The 16,881-nt window shown below is 42.6% G+C and overlaps 1 protein-coding gene across 1 annotated transcript; it reads left to right on the top strand.

Moving 5' to 3' along the window:
* The first annotated feature begins 2,110 nt into the window (after positions 1 to 2,110).
* PTGER2 (prostaglandin E receptor 2) lies at positions 2,111 to 16,620 on the top strand. The gene is made up of 2 exons (XM_054448654.2): positions 2,111 to 3,367; positions 15,243 to 16,620. The coding sequence occupies exons 1-2, from the start codon at positions 2,525 to 2,527 to the stop codon at positions 15,474 to 15,476; spliced, it is 1,077 nt and encodes a 358-aa protein (XP_054304629.1). The 5' UTR covers positions 2,111 to 2,524; the 3' UTR covers positions 15,477 to 16,620.
* The last annotated feature ends 261 nt before the right edge of the window (positions 16,621 to 16,881 follow it).

Below are 16,881 nucleotides of genomic sequence, written 5' to 3' on the forward strand. Positions count from 1 at the left end.
AATTAATAGGATACTGGCCTCCCAAGATTTATAGGGCCCACTCTAGTCTTCCTCTTGTCACATACCTTACTTACCACAGGTGAGACACCCTCAGGGCACTACTCACCCAGACCCCATTCCCCCTCCATTCTAGACCACCTTCCAGGTACCTGAGATCATGAAATTTCCTGCTCAAATGTTGGTCCCATAACTCGCTTCCAGGGCTTGATCAGGCATCTTCCCTAGGTCCATCCAATCAAGGGTCATTTGCATGTTTGAGATGCATATTCCCAGGACCAAGGTGGCTTTGGGGAGAGAGCTTGGTTATCAACAACTATACTGTCCACATATTGAACTATACTGTCCACATATTTCTGTGCAAGACTCCTTGTGGTGCAAGACTGAGTCAGGGGTTAGGAAGACAAGGGGGCAGGGGCCTGGGGGAGGATCTTCAACTGCACTCTTGCTCTGGTATTCATAAACACCAGGGGCCGGCCTGCCACCAGGTACCCATCCAAAGAAAAGCTAGAGACAAATACATAGGAAAGGTTCAATAGTAGGTTTTTGTTGTGAGGGGCCTTATGAAAATTAAAAAGGTATAAAAATATTTGGAAAATAAGCACTGTGCAAATTCAGTGAATCTAAAATCCTTTAATAGTAAAACTGCAGTGCAGAATTATGCTATAAATCACTCGTAGTGTTTTCCTATTAAGAAATACTTCTGATTTAAGTTTGATGTTTCCTCATTGCTTGGGGTGAGATGCGGGAAAGTTGGAGTAGGGGAATAGTCAGAGATGGATGGCAAAGGTTGATGATAAGTTGTTACTGACCTGCGGAGTTTACAGCTTGAAAGAAAAACTGTAGGAGTTAAGATCCTCTTTCCTAGGAATCCATGCCATGACAAGTTTAGGGATTGAAGTAGTGGCTGCTGACATGTGAAAACAGGCCTGTAAACTTTGCAAGCGATCCAGTAAATTATGCTTGTCCTAGTGGGACCACCCCCGCCCCCACACTCCACATTCCAATCCCCAGGCCAGAATCATCAAACTTGGCAAAAAATATTCATGGAGAGTAAGCAGGCTGTAGCAAGATAGGCTCTTCAGCAGGCAATCTTTGCTTCCTCCCACGTTATGACTGTCTTTTTTGCCGGTTCCCTAGGCAGATCAGACCCTTCACTTCCCAGCTGGCCTCCCTTCCCCAAGTGAATGTGACTTCTTGCAGAACACAATTACCTATGTTGTCTGCCAAATTGGATTTTGTTTTGTTTTGTGTTAAATATCAGCCCATTTTCACGACTCTGCAATTATGACAATATGTGGTAGGAAACCATTACTGTCAGCTCCAGTCTGAAACTGGCCACTTACCAATACACTTTGCCAGGAACAAGTCTTTCTGGATGGATACTACGCGGTTAACAGAACATGTAAAGAAAAACGGCTAAACAAAATATCAACATTTTCTTACCAGGCTGAGCTTAAGGACAGAACAGTGATGTGCAATGGTTTTCATGTTGTATCCACAAACACAGTTCTGTACAAGAAACATTCTTTTTTTTTTTTAATGGTTGCTTAAACAAGTGGTTATCCGTTATGCTGTTGACATAGGAAAAGGTGAAATGCTAGTAACCGAATCAAAGCGGCAGTGCAACAGGCCGCTCGGTGGTGCGCATTGCGTGGTTTGGTTCCTTGGATGGACACACTTGCTTTACACTTCATCCCAATTTTTGTCCCAACCTCTTAGTGTATCTTCCTGGGAATAGTAAAAACAAAGCAAAACATTCTGGTCTTACTTCAAGCTGCCTTTGCACTGTTATTCCCTTGTTCCGCTCATTTCACGGGATTGGGTTCTCCTAACTTCATTGTTTGGTGAGTTGCTTTGCTTTGCTCGTTGCCCCGATCTTCTGTGCATTCTGCGCCGACCCCGCAAGTGCTCCTGCACTCCCTCCCAGCCTTCTGCTGGGGTTAACCCTTCCCAGCCGAGGTCAGACTGCCGTGCGCTTCGAGTACCGGACCCCGAGGAAGCGAGAAACGCCGCTCCCGCCGGTCGCGGGCAGCTCCAGTACACCGGCAACACGCACGCCTCTGCCCAGTGCCGCGCCCAGCGGGTGCTCAGACTCCTTCTCTCCATCCCCGCCGGCGCGCCCCAGGGACTCGGAACGCCCCCCGCGAGTGTGACGCGTCCTGCCTCCCCGGCAGCTCGGGGACACTCGCACTTGCAAGGCCTGGCCAGCCCTCTTGGGCCCGCCCCCCGACGGTGCGGGGGCGGAGACGACGGCTCCCCTAGGCTCTGGCTCCCGGCCTTGGCCGGCGCGGGTAGGCGCGGGAGCCTGGAGCGCCGCTCGGATGCAGCAGCCGAGCCGCCACTCGGCGCGCGGCGGGAGACCCAGGGCAAGCCGCCGTCGGCGCGCTGGGTGCGGGAAGGGGGCTCTGGATTTCGGTCCCTCCCCTTTTTCCTCTGAATCTCGGAACGCTCCGGCTCTCAGACCCTCTTCCTCCCAGGTAAAGACCGGGAGAGGAGGGCGCATCTCTTTTCCAGGCACCCCACCATGGGCAGTGCCTCCAATGACTCCCGGTCTGAGGACTGCGAGACGCGACAGTGGCTTCCCCCAGGCGAAAGCCCAGCCATCAGCTCCGTCATGTTCTCGGCCGGGGTGCTGGGGAACCTCATAGCACTGGCGCTGCTGGCGCGCCGCTGGCGGGGGGACGCGGGGTGCAGCGCCGGCCGCAGGAGCTCCCTCTCCTTGTTCCACGTGCTGGTGACCGAGCTGGTGTTCACCGACCTGCTCGGGACCTGCCTCATCAGCCCAGTGGTACTGGCTTCGTACGCGCGGAACCAGACCCTGGTGGCACTGGCGCCCGAGAGCCGCGCGTGCACCTACTTCGCTTTCGCCATGACCTTCTTCAGCCTGGCCACGATGCTCATGCTCTTCGCCATGGCCCTGGAGCGCTACCTCTCGATCGGGCACCCCTACTTCTACCAGCGCCGCGTCTCGCGCTCCGGCGGCCTGGCCGTGCTGCCTGTCATCTATGCAGTCTCCCTGCTTTTCTGCTCGCTGCCGCTGCTGGACTACGGGCAGTACGTCCAGTACTGCCCCGGGACCTGGTGCTTCATCCGGCACGGGGGGACCGCTTACCTGCAGCTGTACGCCACCCTGCTGCTGCTTCTCATCGTCGCGGTGCTCGCCTGCAACTTCAGTGTCATTCTCAACCTCATCCGCATGCACCGCCGAAGCCGGAGAAGCCGCTGCGGACCTTCCCTGGGCAGTGGCCGGGGCGGCCCGGGGGCCCGCAGGAGAGGGGAAAGGGTGTCCATGGCGGAGGAGACGGACCACCTGATTCTCCTGGCTATCATGACCATCACCTTCGCCGTCTGCTCCTTGCCTTTCACGGTAAGTCACTCCCTACATTTCCACAGCCCGGCTCTGCTCAGCCTTCTCATGCTCTCCCCTGACGCCTCCACCCTTTCCACCGCCCTACAAACTTTTTTGCAACTTGTAAAAATATGTCCTAATTTGTAAAGATCCGTAGCCTTCCCCACTAGTTTCCCCTCCTCTTTAGCCCACTTCCTTCCTCCCTCAATCCTGGCTTATGGGTGTTGCTAGACTGGAGTTTCTTATACAATAATACAGACCGTCCGAAAGGGAGTCCTGGGCCTCAGCTAAGCCAGCCAATCTCCTCATCCTAGCCCTGTGCAGTGTCCCTTTCTCACTGTTGCCTATCTTGGCTTAGTAATTGAGAAAGAGGCAGCCGCTTCCACCTTAGGATGGCTGTCACTGTTCCAGCCTGACGACCTGGAGCTGCAGTTTGCTGCCCTGTACCTCTCATCCACTGGTGCTAGTTCTCCATGCTTGCCTTCTGTTCCTGCCAGGGCAAAATGTAGTACCCAACCCATAGCATTCCAGCTGCCATTGAAAATGGTCCCAGATGAGAAGGGTCCCTGATGCAGAAGTTTAGAGCATTTATTATTTGTCCTAAAAGTCCAACAAACATCTAGTTTATAGGTATCCCAATTTATATATTTGAATGGAACTCTTTGTGGCCATGAAAGTTTATAAAACCATAATGACAACTAGAGGAAATACTTGGAGGAACATCTTGCTAAGCATTTGTAATATCTTGCAAAACACCCTCTTAATGTCACTGTCAGAAATACACACAGGTGTCCTTCAGCTTACAGTTATGCACCTGATGAGCACAAAGCCACATGCAGGAATGGCTGGTCCATCTCAGGAAGGGAAGAGTGGGGCTACCTGGGGAACTGAAGGACAAGAGACCAAGTCCCGGCATCGTGCTGCCTTGATTTGGGGCAACTTTAGCAGTTATTCGATGCTAACTAACTGCTAAATGATATGAGGCTGTGAGTTCAAGTCTCCTAAAGTGTAACCTTTTAGCTGAGCCTGGAATATGTCCAAGAATGTGCTGGCCTCTTACGGGGGCTAGGAATTGAGAGTTGTGGCAACTCCACTTCCCAATCTTCAGAAAAGCAAGACTGATGCTACAGCATCAAAGCAGTTAATAGTGACTTCCACCTGCCACAATCTTGGAGAAAAGAAAAGAGATGGGCAGTGCCTACTATTAACAGGTCTGACCTGTAAAAGCTGGAGGAGAAGTAACTTTATCCTATCTCCTGCCTCCATTACTGCTTCTTATATCTTCATGTGCTCATCCTCAGGGATGGGAAGGGACACAGGGTCCCAAAGGTCTGAATATGATTCTCTCCTCCCCAGCCCAGTTAGCTCCCTTTCTTAGCTATGTTCTCTTCTCCCTGGTCCCCACTGTCCTCACCCTTCTACCCCATCCTCTGTCAGGGCAGAAACTGTTCTGAATTGCTTACACTTTGAGGGAATGAGATGGAATATTCAAAGACGCCCTCTTATAAAATGAAGTCGGACTGTGGGAGGCTGCATCTCCCATACCACTCTGAGCAGGGGAGTTTATGCAACAGAAACGCTGTGATGTAGAAACCCACATGGCTTATATGCTTTTGATTTATTTTACTAGTAGGAGCTTTTGATTATGTTAGGAGCTAAATCAGCTTTTGAAGGTCAGCACTAGGATGCAGAACATATATCTATGAAAGAAAGCATTTCAAGTTCCACTAAATAGCTTTGCATTCAGCTTGGGGATCAGAAACTATTCCTGAAAGACTGTCTTAGGGTGTTGGGAATTAAGATAATCAGTTCTTAGGGTTTTATCTGTCATTTGTGAGTATATTTATAAAAATATCTCCCACTATCAGCTACTTAAATAGCCTGGGAATGGGTTTGGGGTGATAACACACTTGTGAAATGATTTTTAGTCTCTTTCCTACACAAGCAAGAGGAAAAAGTTCTCCTCTTTGACCATGACTGACCCATTGCATAAACTGTATTTTTTTTAAATAAAGGTAGCGGTTTCCAACAGGTTGCCCTGTTTTTATGTAAATTGGCCTTTTACCATGAGAACTCCATCGTTGCCATATGTTTTTGTAAATTCAAATATATGTGTGTGGATATAGATATAGATATAGAAATTGTTTTCCGTCCCTCAGTTAATATTAGGCCAAGGGCTGCTCCAGAGTTGCCAGATAGAAGGGGCTTAGCGACAGAAATCTGGCTAAAAGGTGTTGAGGGAGTAGGAGCTTTGCTTTGAAGCTGTGTTTTTATTTCAATTTCCTTTTTATGGCTTAGGGGGGCCAGATGGAGACTATGAAGGGGCTTTAGCTCCCCCAAGCCACCTCTAAGCATTGACACTATCAGCAAATTACTTTTGCTTCTGCATATATTCATGGCAAAGGTTCCCAAAGAGCCGGAGAAAATCCTAGTGTGAACATAATCAGAAAGCCAGCCTCCCTGACTTCCATTCTTGGAACTACCATGACACCATATTCAGATGAACTATACACAAAATGGAAATTTGAAGCATCGTCACCTCTTAATAAGAAAATTTATATTGACCACTGATGGATTTTATTTTGTCAATAGATTATTGGGAATATTTGCTAGTATCTTTCACTTACATAGCACTTTAAGCTTTATGAAATGCTGTACTGTCTTGATTTAGGTTATTTCTTGAAGGGCTTGTCTGAAAATTCAAGCTCATGGCTACTGTTTGGTTCATACGTTCTGCTGTTCAGAATCCTTGGCATGTGCCTCCAGGGGAGGTTGCTTTTTCTTCCAAGTCCTTTTATTCTACTTGGCCCACACTAAAATTGTGGTCAGAAGTGGCCTATACCAGTCTCCCACCTGAAGCAGGAATCATTTCCACATGTCCTAACAGGGGGCTCTAGAAGCAAAGGTTTATGGTTGCCTTCAGAAATGTTTCTGTTTCTCTAACGGAGTGCACATGATCTGATAGAAATACAGTGTGAACCACAAATGCAAGCCACAAACGGAATTTTAAATGTTCTAGTAGTCATACAACAAAAAGTAAAAAGAAACAGAGAAAATTAATTGAATTACATATTTTATTTAACCCAATATATCTAAAATATTATCAATTCAAAATATTAGTTATGTAAAATAATTATTAATAAGCTATTCCAAGTAAGTTTCTTCCTTGTATTCCAGAAAATAGTAGCAATCTACTCTATCTCTTCCCACTCCTTCCTCAGGATAACAAGCTGCTTTCTATGTCCCTCAAAAGTGGACCAAACCAGTGGCAACAAGGAGGACCGCTGTACCCAGTGGGACACCAGTCTATTCCACAGTACTCCAGTAGTGGACAGAGGAGGGAAATGGGGGAATTCAGAAACCTAGAACTACTAATGTCAGGCATTGTCCCAAGGTTTGGGCAGGTTGCAATTACTGCTTCCTCCAAAGATGCCAGTCTAGGGTTTCCAAAATTTTGGAAGTAAAACTGTAATTTTTTTTAAAGGCCCAGTCCCTTCAAGTGAAGTCCAATTCAACCTCATATGTCATTATTATCGACCACAAAATAAGACTTTTGAATGCTAACTTTTGCATTAACCCATTATCTTCACAACACCGTAGGAAATAGTATGATGATTTCTATCATACAGACAAGGCAAATGACTCGTCCTGTGTCCCACGGCTAATGGGTGGTGGAACTGGGACTCAAAGCTAGGCAGTTTAAGCACTGAGCCAATTAACCTAACCACAACACTATCCAAGAGAAAGTACTCATTTCAGGGGTAACAGATGAAAAGATTAATCTAAGATTTCATAAAAGAGCTGTGAGAATGTTAAAAATATCTGGACCACTTTGCCTCTTAATTCCAACTAGTTAGCTTTAAAAATAAAATGGCAAAGACCTTTGTCTTCATGTCAGCTCAAGGGAGCTGAGCCAGGGCCAACTATGTGGTTCCCTTTCTTTTCTCCACAGACCTATGAAATAAAAGGCTGAGACCCAGATTCTAGGAGATTGGCTAATGTAAATGCTGGTCTAAATTAAGAAATAATCAGATTATCCCTCACATAAAATCTTTCATCAGAACAAATAAAACGTCTCTTAAGTGATCAAAAACCATGTGGTGTTTGGGAAATGACATTATTTTGGCTGCCCAATATGAAATTCTGCATGGAATCAACAACATATTCCAAACTGTTTATTCACTAAAGGGATATTGTATAAATTAATAAATTCCTCCTTATGTTAATCAGCTTTGCCATCATTTTACAGAGATAAATAGAAACTTTCTTCCTGAAATGGAACAGAACACAGGAAATATATGAGACCTCTATTCTTGCCTCAGATACTGTTTGTGTCTTCATATCCAACTCATATCAAGCCCCTTTCTTGCCACTTTTCTAATTGTGGACAGCTTCTGGCCATTTTAAACTGTTTTCCACATGCCATGAGGATAAAGTGCTTATGCATTTTTATTCAGTTCTAAAATTTCAAGAGTAAACCATTGACTCATACTAAAAAGTTCTCCATCTTTAGAAATTCTTTAGGGTTGGAACTTCTAGGTAAATCTGATTAGTGGAAATCTAATCTTGGCAATACAAAACAAACTCCAGTAAACAGCACTAGAGTTTCCTGTTCATTCCTGATACTCATTATGTAAAATATAACATGAATGGGGGTTGAAAAGCTGATATGACATTGGTAGATTATATACATGCAAAATATAACAATTCTGGTAGGAATGAAAAAGAACTCCAGACATCTCTACATATAACCACAATGAACTTTGCCTGGTGATAGTTTAAGTTAATGTCCATAAACAACTGGAAGGCCCTTTATCATTTAAGCATCATTAACCATGTGTTTGGGGATCGATGAGACAGTTTTAATACACATGATCTTTTAAGAGAAAGTTCCTCTATATGAGTGTTTTCACTTGACGTCTTTTCTCCTTTGCCATTTGATATTATGAATGCTGATTTGAATAAAGACATAATTACACTGGTTTTAAAAATGTAAACAGAAAGAACCTTAGTTCTTTTCCCAAAAGAGAATCTGTGCATTATGTCCACACCTTTGGTTAAGTGGGTCCTTACTGCTATCTCAGATGGTTTAGACCAGGTCCTCAGCTTAAAGAGAAACACCTTCTGGAGATGGTATATTTCTTCTTTGGCATATCAAAAACCAATCACAGTATTAAGTTTAAAAAAAGAATAGAAATGGTGAGACTGTGTTTCAGGAAGGCAATCAATAGGTCTCTTTCCAGCTAGAGGCTTAAGACCCAGTTCATCTGCAACTCGATCTGCTCAGTTGGCTTCTCCCGTCCTGTTTTGAAGTTTCTGACCCTCTACTCCCTGTCCTTATGTTGAGCTCAAGTCCGTTGTACCTCAGTTCATATTATCAAGGTGTACCAAGCTCCATTTTTCTGAGACTATTTTGCTGCCTAAAACTGCCCCTAACAGAAAACTAAATCTAAGAACCTTGCAGCTGGGACATATATGTGATGGAAAGGGCCAGGGATCGGATAAGTACATTTAGAAAAGGCTGAAAGTTCCTCTAGAGCAGGGTCCATAACCTGTGCTGCATGGAAAGTGCATGGATTTTCTGCCTGAAATCATTTGCAAAAACGTTTATATGAGTTTATGTTTATATGTTTGTATGAGTTGTGGGTAGATGGTTCATAGTGTCCATCAGTTTGTCAAAGAGTTAAGAGCCACCATCTTGGAATAAATAGGCCCAGAGGTCTGAACCTTAGCATTTGCTTTTTTTGTTTCCAGTTCTGAGAAGCACAAGACAAAGGACACTAGTCCTGGAGCCACATGGATCCAGTTTTTCCTACTGAAGGAAAATAGCCTTCTGTTTCCCTCTACCACAAAGCACCTGTGATTCGGGCAAAGGGATTTCTTTAAAGCATCATATACCTGAAAAATAATCTCCCCCCAAAACGTTTTTTTTAAAAGAATGAATTAGGCAAAGTCTATAGTCAGGACACCTTAGTGTCTTTTAGAAGGCAGGTAAACATATAACAATCTATGCTTGCAATTTAGCTGTGGAAAAGTGTGGAGGAAAAACAAGTCCCAGAGAAAGCTAAGTAGCTACTTAGAAATAGCCATGGTTTTTCAGTCCATAAACAGGAACCATGATATCCATAAACTTTTGTGACATCTTTGAAGAGAAATCTCCTCCAAACCCATAATGTGGTCAGACATTTGTGAATTTCATGCTAAGCTTTACATTACAGGCTTTTTATATAGATGGCAGCAGAGTGTGTAGTGGCTAAAAGCCAAGTTTGGTGTCCCACGGATTCAGTTTGACTCCACATTTTCTCTACTTACCCAGACTGTAATTCTATGCAAAGTAACTGATCTTCTAAACCTTCATTTCCTTCTAACATGGGAATAATAATACTTTGTAGGTTTATGTAAATATTAAACAAAATATGCCTTATAAATTGCTTGGCACCATGCCTAACACACAGTAGGTGTTTAACAAATGTTAGCTGCTATCTCTAGGGGATTCCATTTCCAAAGGAAAATCAGATTATATATTAATGATCAGGAAATGAATTCTGAAAGCTCAAAGTTATTTGTTTGATTGACCTAAGTGAGCCTTTTTTTTTTAAGTATGATAAATGAATAATTTTAAACTATTCCAGGTTTTAGATAAGGTTCTAAAGGGATGTCTCACACCCTGGCTGCACATTAAAATTACTTGGAGGACTTTGCAAACCTTGATACCCTTGGCTCAGCCTAGACTAATTAAGTTGGAGTCTCTGGGTATTGGGGGAACCCACCCCCAATATTTCAACTTAGGTTCTTTCTATTTTCCATAAGTGTTGTCTGGCTGAGAAATAAAGAGAAAGAGTACGAAGAGAGGAATTATAACGCTGGGCTGCTGTGGGTGACATCACATATCTGTAGGGCCGTGATGCCCACCTGAGCTGCAAAATCAGCAAGTTTTTAGTAAGGATTTCAAAAGGGGAGAGGGTGTAAGCAGGGAGTAGGTCACAAAGATCACATGCTTCAAAGAGGAAAAAGGAGAACAAAGATCACATGCTTCTGAGGAAACAGGACAAGGGCAAAATCAGAAACTCTTGATAAGGGTCCAACAAAGATCACAAGGCAAAGGGCAAAAGCAAAGATCACAAGGCAAAGGGCAAAAGCAGAATTACTGATAAGGGTCTATGTTCAGTGGTGCACGTATTGTCTTGATAAACATCTTAAACAACAGAAAACAGGGTTCGAGAGCAGAGAACCAGTCTGACCTCAAATTTACCAGGGTGGGTTTTTTTCCCCACCCTAATAAGCCTGAGGGTACTGCAGGAGACCAGGGCGTATTTCAGTCCTTATCTCAACCACATAAGACAAACACTCCCAGAGCGGCGATTTATAGACCTCCCCCCAGGAATGCATTCCTTCTCCAGAGTATTAATTATTAATATTCCTTGCTAGGAAAAGAATTTAACAATATCTTCCCTACATGCACGTCAGTTTATAGGCTCTCTGCAAAAAGAAAAATATGGCTCTATTTTGCCCGACCCCGCAGCCAGTCAGACCTTATGGTTTTCTTCCCTTGTTCCCTGAAAATCGCTGTTATTCTGTTCTTTTTCAAGGTGCACTGATTTCATATTGTTCAAACACATATGTTTTACAATCAATTTGTACAGTTAACACGAATATCATAGTGGTCCTGAGGTGATGTACATCCTCAGCTTACGAAGATAACAGGATTAAGAGATTAAAGTAAGACAGGCGTAAGAAATTATAAGAGTATTATTTGGGAACTGATAAATGTCCATGAAATCTTCACAATTTATGTTCCTCTGCCGCGGCTCCAGCCGGTCCCTCTGTTCAGGGTCCCTGACTTCCTGCAACATCTGGGGAAGGCAGAAATGCCTCAGAATATTTTTATGCATGTATGTATGTATGTATGTATTTATTTATTTATTTATTTTGAGACAGAGTCTCACTCTGTTACCCAGGCTGAAGTGCAGTGGTGTGATCTTGGCTCACTACAACCTCCGCCTCCTAGGTTCAAGCAATCCTTCCCCTCAGCCTCCCAAGTAGCTGGGATTACAGGTGCCCACCAACACGCCTGGGTAATTTTTGTATTTTTTAGTAGAGATGTAGTTTCACCATGTTGGCCAGGCTGGTCTCAAACTTCTCACCTCAGGTGACCTGCCTGCCTCGGCCTCCCAAAGTGCTAGGATTACAGGCGTGAGCCACTGCACCCAACCCATTTTTAAAGCTCCTCGGGTGATTTCAATGATCAGCCAAATAAAGCCCTCATTTGCTCTAAAATTCTGAACCCACTTTGTAATTGCATTAAAGATAGAAAAGTAGCTCAAAAGAATAGTACCTGGTCAGTGCCAAAATGAAGTTTTCTATGGGAGGCTGCTTCTATACATGACAATGCTAAAATAGCACTAATTCTCATCTGTGCCACTTTGTAAATGTCACAACAAGGCTCTACCTTCTTAACAAAGCCCTGTAGAGAGAGCCTGCCCTGAGGAATTAAAATTCACTTGACTTGTTGGGATTAGCACTTGGTATTTTTCTCATAGCAAATATATTGGTAGTGCACACAAAAAGATGGATAACTTCTACCCAACCTCTGAAACTGAATTGCCGAATATCACTGACATATTATTGATTAATTATCTTATATCCTTTGTGACATCCTTTAACTAAAAACTCAGGACTGGCTGGAGGGAGAGGAGAATGGGCAGTTATTGTTTAATGGGTACAGAGTTTCAATTTGGGATGATGAAAATAATTCTGGAGATGGTAGTGATGGTTGCTGTTCTTTGTTCTTTTATGTGGATGCAGTCAAGTGCATCCAGAAGAAGAGACACAGGAGACGTTCAGGAAAACACAGACATGGTGGACCACTCAGGGCCACATGAAAAAGCATCAGTTTCAGTCAGGAGGCAGAGGGGAAGGAGAGTGGGGAGGACCTGGGCCAAGCCTTTATTGGAGTTCCCACAAGAAAGGCAGAGCAGGGTAAACAGTCTAGGATTGGTTAGGTTGAATAATTTTAGCAGGCTCTAAGCTATAGGGGTGGTCCCTAGTTGCCTGGTACCTGGCATTGGAATGATAAAAGCAGAGGAATAAATATTTCCTCAATAGAAGAGTTCTGGCCCTGGATAGGTTAGTCTGTATATCAAAGACATGCTCCCAGCCTAACTCTTTGCTATCTCTACAAATTAGCTAGCCCTGGAGGGGCATTCTCTCCCAGCCAAGAAGAATTTAAGATGTCAAAACATAATATGCAGAAAAGTGAAAATATAAACAATATCATTGCACCACAATGTAAATGTATTTAATGTATAGCTGAAAATGGCAAAATGGTAAATTTTATGTTATATTTATTTTACCACAATTTTTTTAAATCCCAGTATCCATAAGATCAAAAATATAGTAATCTAGGCAAAAGACAAGAACCAAAAGAAAAAAATGGGGATGTAGAAGACAAACCTTACATCAAGAATTTCGAGGGTCACTGAAGTATGTCTCTTCTCCAAGTATAAAAGAAGGAACTGGCTGGGCGCAGTGGCTCACACCTGTAATCCCAGCACTTCGAGAGGCCAAGGCAGGCAGATCACTTGAGGTCAGGAGTTCAAGACCAGCCTGTCCAACATGGTGAAACCCCATCTCTACTAAAAATACAAAAATTAGCCAGGCGTGATGGCGGGTGCCTGTAATCCCAGCTACTCAGGAGGCTGCAGCAGGAGAATCACTTGAACCCAGGAGGCAGAGGTTGCAGTGAGCGGAGATCACGCCACTGCACTCTATCCTGGGCAACAGAGTGAGACTCCATCTCAAAAAAAAAAAAAAAAAGCTGTCTTCTACAAAATATTGGTCACCTCCAAAGTGCAAATTTTAAGCAATTCTCAAAATTACCCAGCATAGTAGATGAAAAGGAAAGGAAACAGTACAGAATTGCTTCATCCTCTACAATCAATTTTCACTTCTCATTATTCTGTCACGCTCTAAAGACATTCAGGAACTCTGATGTGGGTTATTCTCCCCTGAAAACCTGACTCATCTTAATGTGTGAAGCTGCAACACCAGAGGCTATGCCTTTTCTGCACTTCTCGGCTGGCCAATTCAGTGTGAATATGTTCTCTGGCTAAACTAGCTCATCAACTCAGCTGCAGGCCCTTTCTACAGGAGTGCTCAGTTATGCATCACGTGCACACATGTGTGTGCATATGTAGTCACTAATGTGTTTTAATCTGTAGACCTATGTGCATCATTATCCTGAATTTCTTACCTCCAAATCACTCTTTTAACACACCAGCCTGTATAGTTTTCATCCAAAATAGTTTAACTGACAAGAAAACTATTGCTCCATTGCACCTCCTCACCTAGCTTTCCTCTTCTCTCTATAATCTGGGAAACCCACCATCAATTGTTCTTTTTCCTTACTCATCTGCCAAATCTTTTCTCCATTCCCTATGCCAAGATTCTCCGGCATAAACACCTATGGCTGCCAAACCTTCCTGCTCTTGTCCTAACATAAGCAAACTGAAGATGACTACCCTTTGCGCTCTCTGCAATTTGCTTCGTATATGCAGTTGCCAGATGCCTGCAGAGTAAGTACTCGGAGAAAGGAAACAAGCTGCTCCTTCTTCTGCAGAAGGGGAGTGAAGAAAAGAGGGGCTAGGTGTCTAAAGCCATTGGTAAGAAAGACCCTGGAGCCTTATAAAGCACTGGTTTTAAATGACTAGGTGTGATCTCCCTTTGTTTTCCTCTTTTCTGTAAATTTTGTAGAAGTGTGATCTTTATCAAGATGCACTATTCCATTCCTTCCAACCTGCCCAAACATTTGTGTTGCTCCCTAAATATCTAAGAAATCGTTTGAGAGCTGGTAGAGCAGTTTGGTCCACATGTAAAGATGTGTCAGCTTTCCAGTGTTCAGGACATTGTTCTGAGGCCTTCGCTCTAATACAGGCCTGCATGTAGCACACAGTGAGCACTGCACTGCCATCAGGAGAGTTGGAATTTGCATCCTAATTTGGCCACTAACCAACTCTGGGTACTTGAGCAAATTATCTAATTTTCAATACCCCAGTGTCTGCATTTGTAAAATGGAGATAATAACAATGAACACTGTGGAGCACTTAGGTTGTGAGCACTGATCTAAGTAGCTTACACATATCACTTCCTATCATTCTTTCAGCAACTCTATGAAGTGGGTATGTTATTATTATCACCCATTTTAAAGATGTCGAAACTGAGGCACAAAGGTTCATTATTAATATCTTGCCATTGGTCCCAAACTATATACAGAGCTAGGATTCAAACCCAGTCCAATGGCCAGAACTCATACTCCCACTCAGGGTGTTCCATTGCAGACCCTGTCTCACTGAATTGTGATCATTAGATTTAGTATTTGGAAGTAAATGTAACATGTTATTAGTTTTCCTGAAGTTCACTTCCCTATCTGTTAAAAAGAGACAATCTCTAAGTTTCAGAGTTTCTATAAGGAGTAGAGATAAAGCGGGGTTAGTACCCAGAACAATTCATGACACATATGTTAGGTTATTGATACACTGGAGCTACTAATATTATCATTATTATTTATATTATTAAAAGATTCTATTCTAGATGACAAGAAAAGTTTATTTCTCTCCACTCCCAATGACACCAGGACATTGTGCATGGTGTTAATGTTAATTGCATTCCACAGAAAACATGCTTTCATTGAGTTCAAGGGGAAAAAATACATTCATTATGTTACAGTTTACATAAGGAAGAAAGGTAAGATTCCCACCTCCCACCTTTCGTTCCCCACCACTACCACAGACAAAACATGGTTTTGCTTTTAAATCTCAAGACATAACATAGGATCTAAGCCTGTCTACTGCTACGATGTAAAACTAACATCATTTTTCCCCTTTGCTTCTTACAGATTTTTGCATATATGAATGAAACCTCTTCCCGAAAGGAAAAGTGGGACCTCCAAGCTCTTAGGTTTTTATCAATTAATTCAATAATTGACCCTTGGGTCTTTGCCATCCTTAGGCCTCCTGTTCTGAGACTAATGCGTTCAGTCCTCTGTTGTCGGATTTCATTAAGAACACAAGATGCAGCACAAACTTCCTGTTCTACACAGTCAGATGCCAGTAAACAGGCTGACCTTTGAGGTCAGTAGTTTAAAAGTTCTTAGTTATATAGCATCTGGAAGATCATTTTGAAATTGTTCCTTGGAGAAATGAAAACTGTGTGTAAACAAAATGAAGCTGCCCTAATAAAAAGGAGTATACAAACATTTAAGCTGTGGTCAAGGCTACAGATGTGCTGACAAGGCACTTCGTGTAAAGTGTCAGAAGGAGCTACAAAACCTACCCTCAATGAGCATGGTACTTGGCCTTTGGAGGAACAATCGGCTGCATTGAAGATCCAGTTGCCTTTTGATTTAAGCTTTCCTGTTGAATGACAAAGTATGTGGTTTTGCAATTTGTTTGAAACCCCAAACAGTGACTGTATTTTCTATTTTAATCTTGCTACTACCATTATAAACATATAGTGTACAGCCAGACCAGATTAAACTTCATATGTAATCTCTAGGAAGTCAATATGTGGAAGCAACCAAGCCTGCTGTCTTGTGATCACTTAGCGAGCCCTTTATTTGAACAATGAAGTTGAAAATCATAGGCACCTTTTACTGTGACGTTTGTGTATGTGGGAGTACTCTCATCACTACAGTATTACTCTTACAAGAGTGGACTCAGTCAGTTAACATCAGTTTTGTTTACTCATCCTCCAGGAACTGCAGGTCAAGTTGTCAGGTTATTTATTTTATAATGTCCATATGCTAATAGTGATCAAGAAGACTTTAGGAATGGTTCTCCCAACAAGAAATAATAGAAATGTCTCAAGGCAGTTAATTCTCATTAATACTCTTTATTTATCCTATTTCTGGGGGAGGATATACGTGGCCATGTATGAAGCCAAATATTAGGCTTAAAAACTGAAAAATCTGGTTCATTCTTCAGATATACTGGAACCCTTTTAATGTTGATATTGGGGCCATGAGTAAGATACACTTTATAAGATGACTGTGTTGTACCAAAATTCATCTGTCTATATTTTATTTAGGGAACATGGTTTGACTCATCTTATATGGGAAACCATGTAGCAGTGAGTCATATCTTAATATATTTCTAAATGTTTGGCATGTAAATGTAAACTCAGCATCAAAATATTTCAGTGAATTTGCACTGTTTAATCATAGTTACTGTGTAAACTCATCTGAAATGTTACAAAAATAAACTATAAAACAAAAATTTGAAAATGGAATAGTATTTTATGAACTCCCTCAAATAACATTTTGCTATTAATATAAACATAGTATCTTTTAAATGAGATCAAAGTGGAAAAATTATATTTAATTTGGCAGATTCGTAAAGTGTGGTTGCCAGGTTTTAAAGTGCGGTTGCAAATTAGAGTTTAAAATATTCATTATAATACTTGGTATTAGAAGATATTTTTTTCCTCCAGTTTTTACCCTTCCAGTATGATCTTTAAAATAGTAGAACCATCTTATT

This window comes from Pongo pygmaeus, chromosome 15 (genome assembly GCF_028885625.2).
Source record: "Pongo pygmaeus isolate AG05252 chromosome 15, NHGRI_mPonPyg2-v2.0_pri, whole genome shotgun sequence".
Taxonomy (NCBI): domain Eukaryota; kingdom Metazoa; phylum Chordata; class Mammalia; order Primates; family Hominidae; genus Pongo; species Pongo pygmaeus.

Coding starts and splice junctions, on each gene's coding strand:
- PTGER2 (XM_054448654.2), top strand. CDS start 2,525: ATGGGCAGTGCCTCCAATGACTCCCGGTCTGAGGACTGCGAGACGCGA. Junction 3,368..15,242: donor TCTGCTCCTTGCCTTTCACG/GTAAGTCACTCC, acceptor TGCTTCTTACAG/ATTTTTGCATATATGAATGA.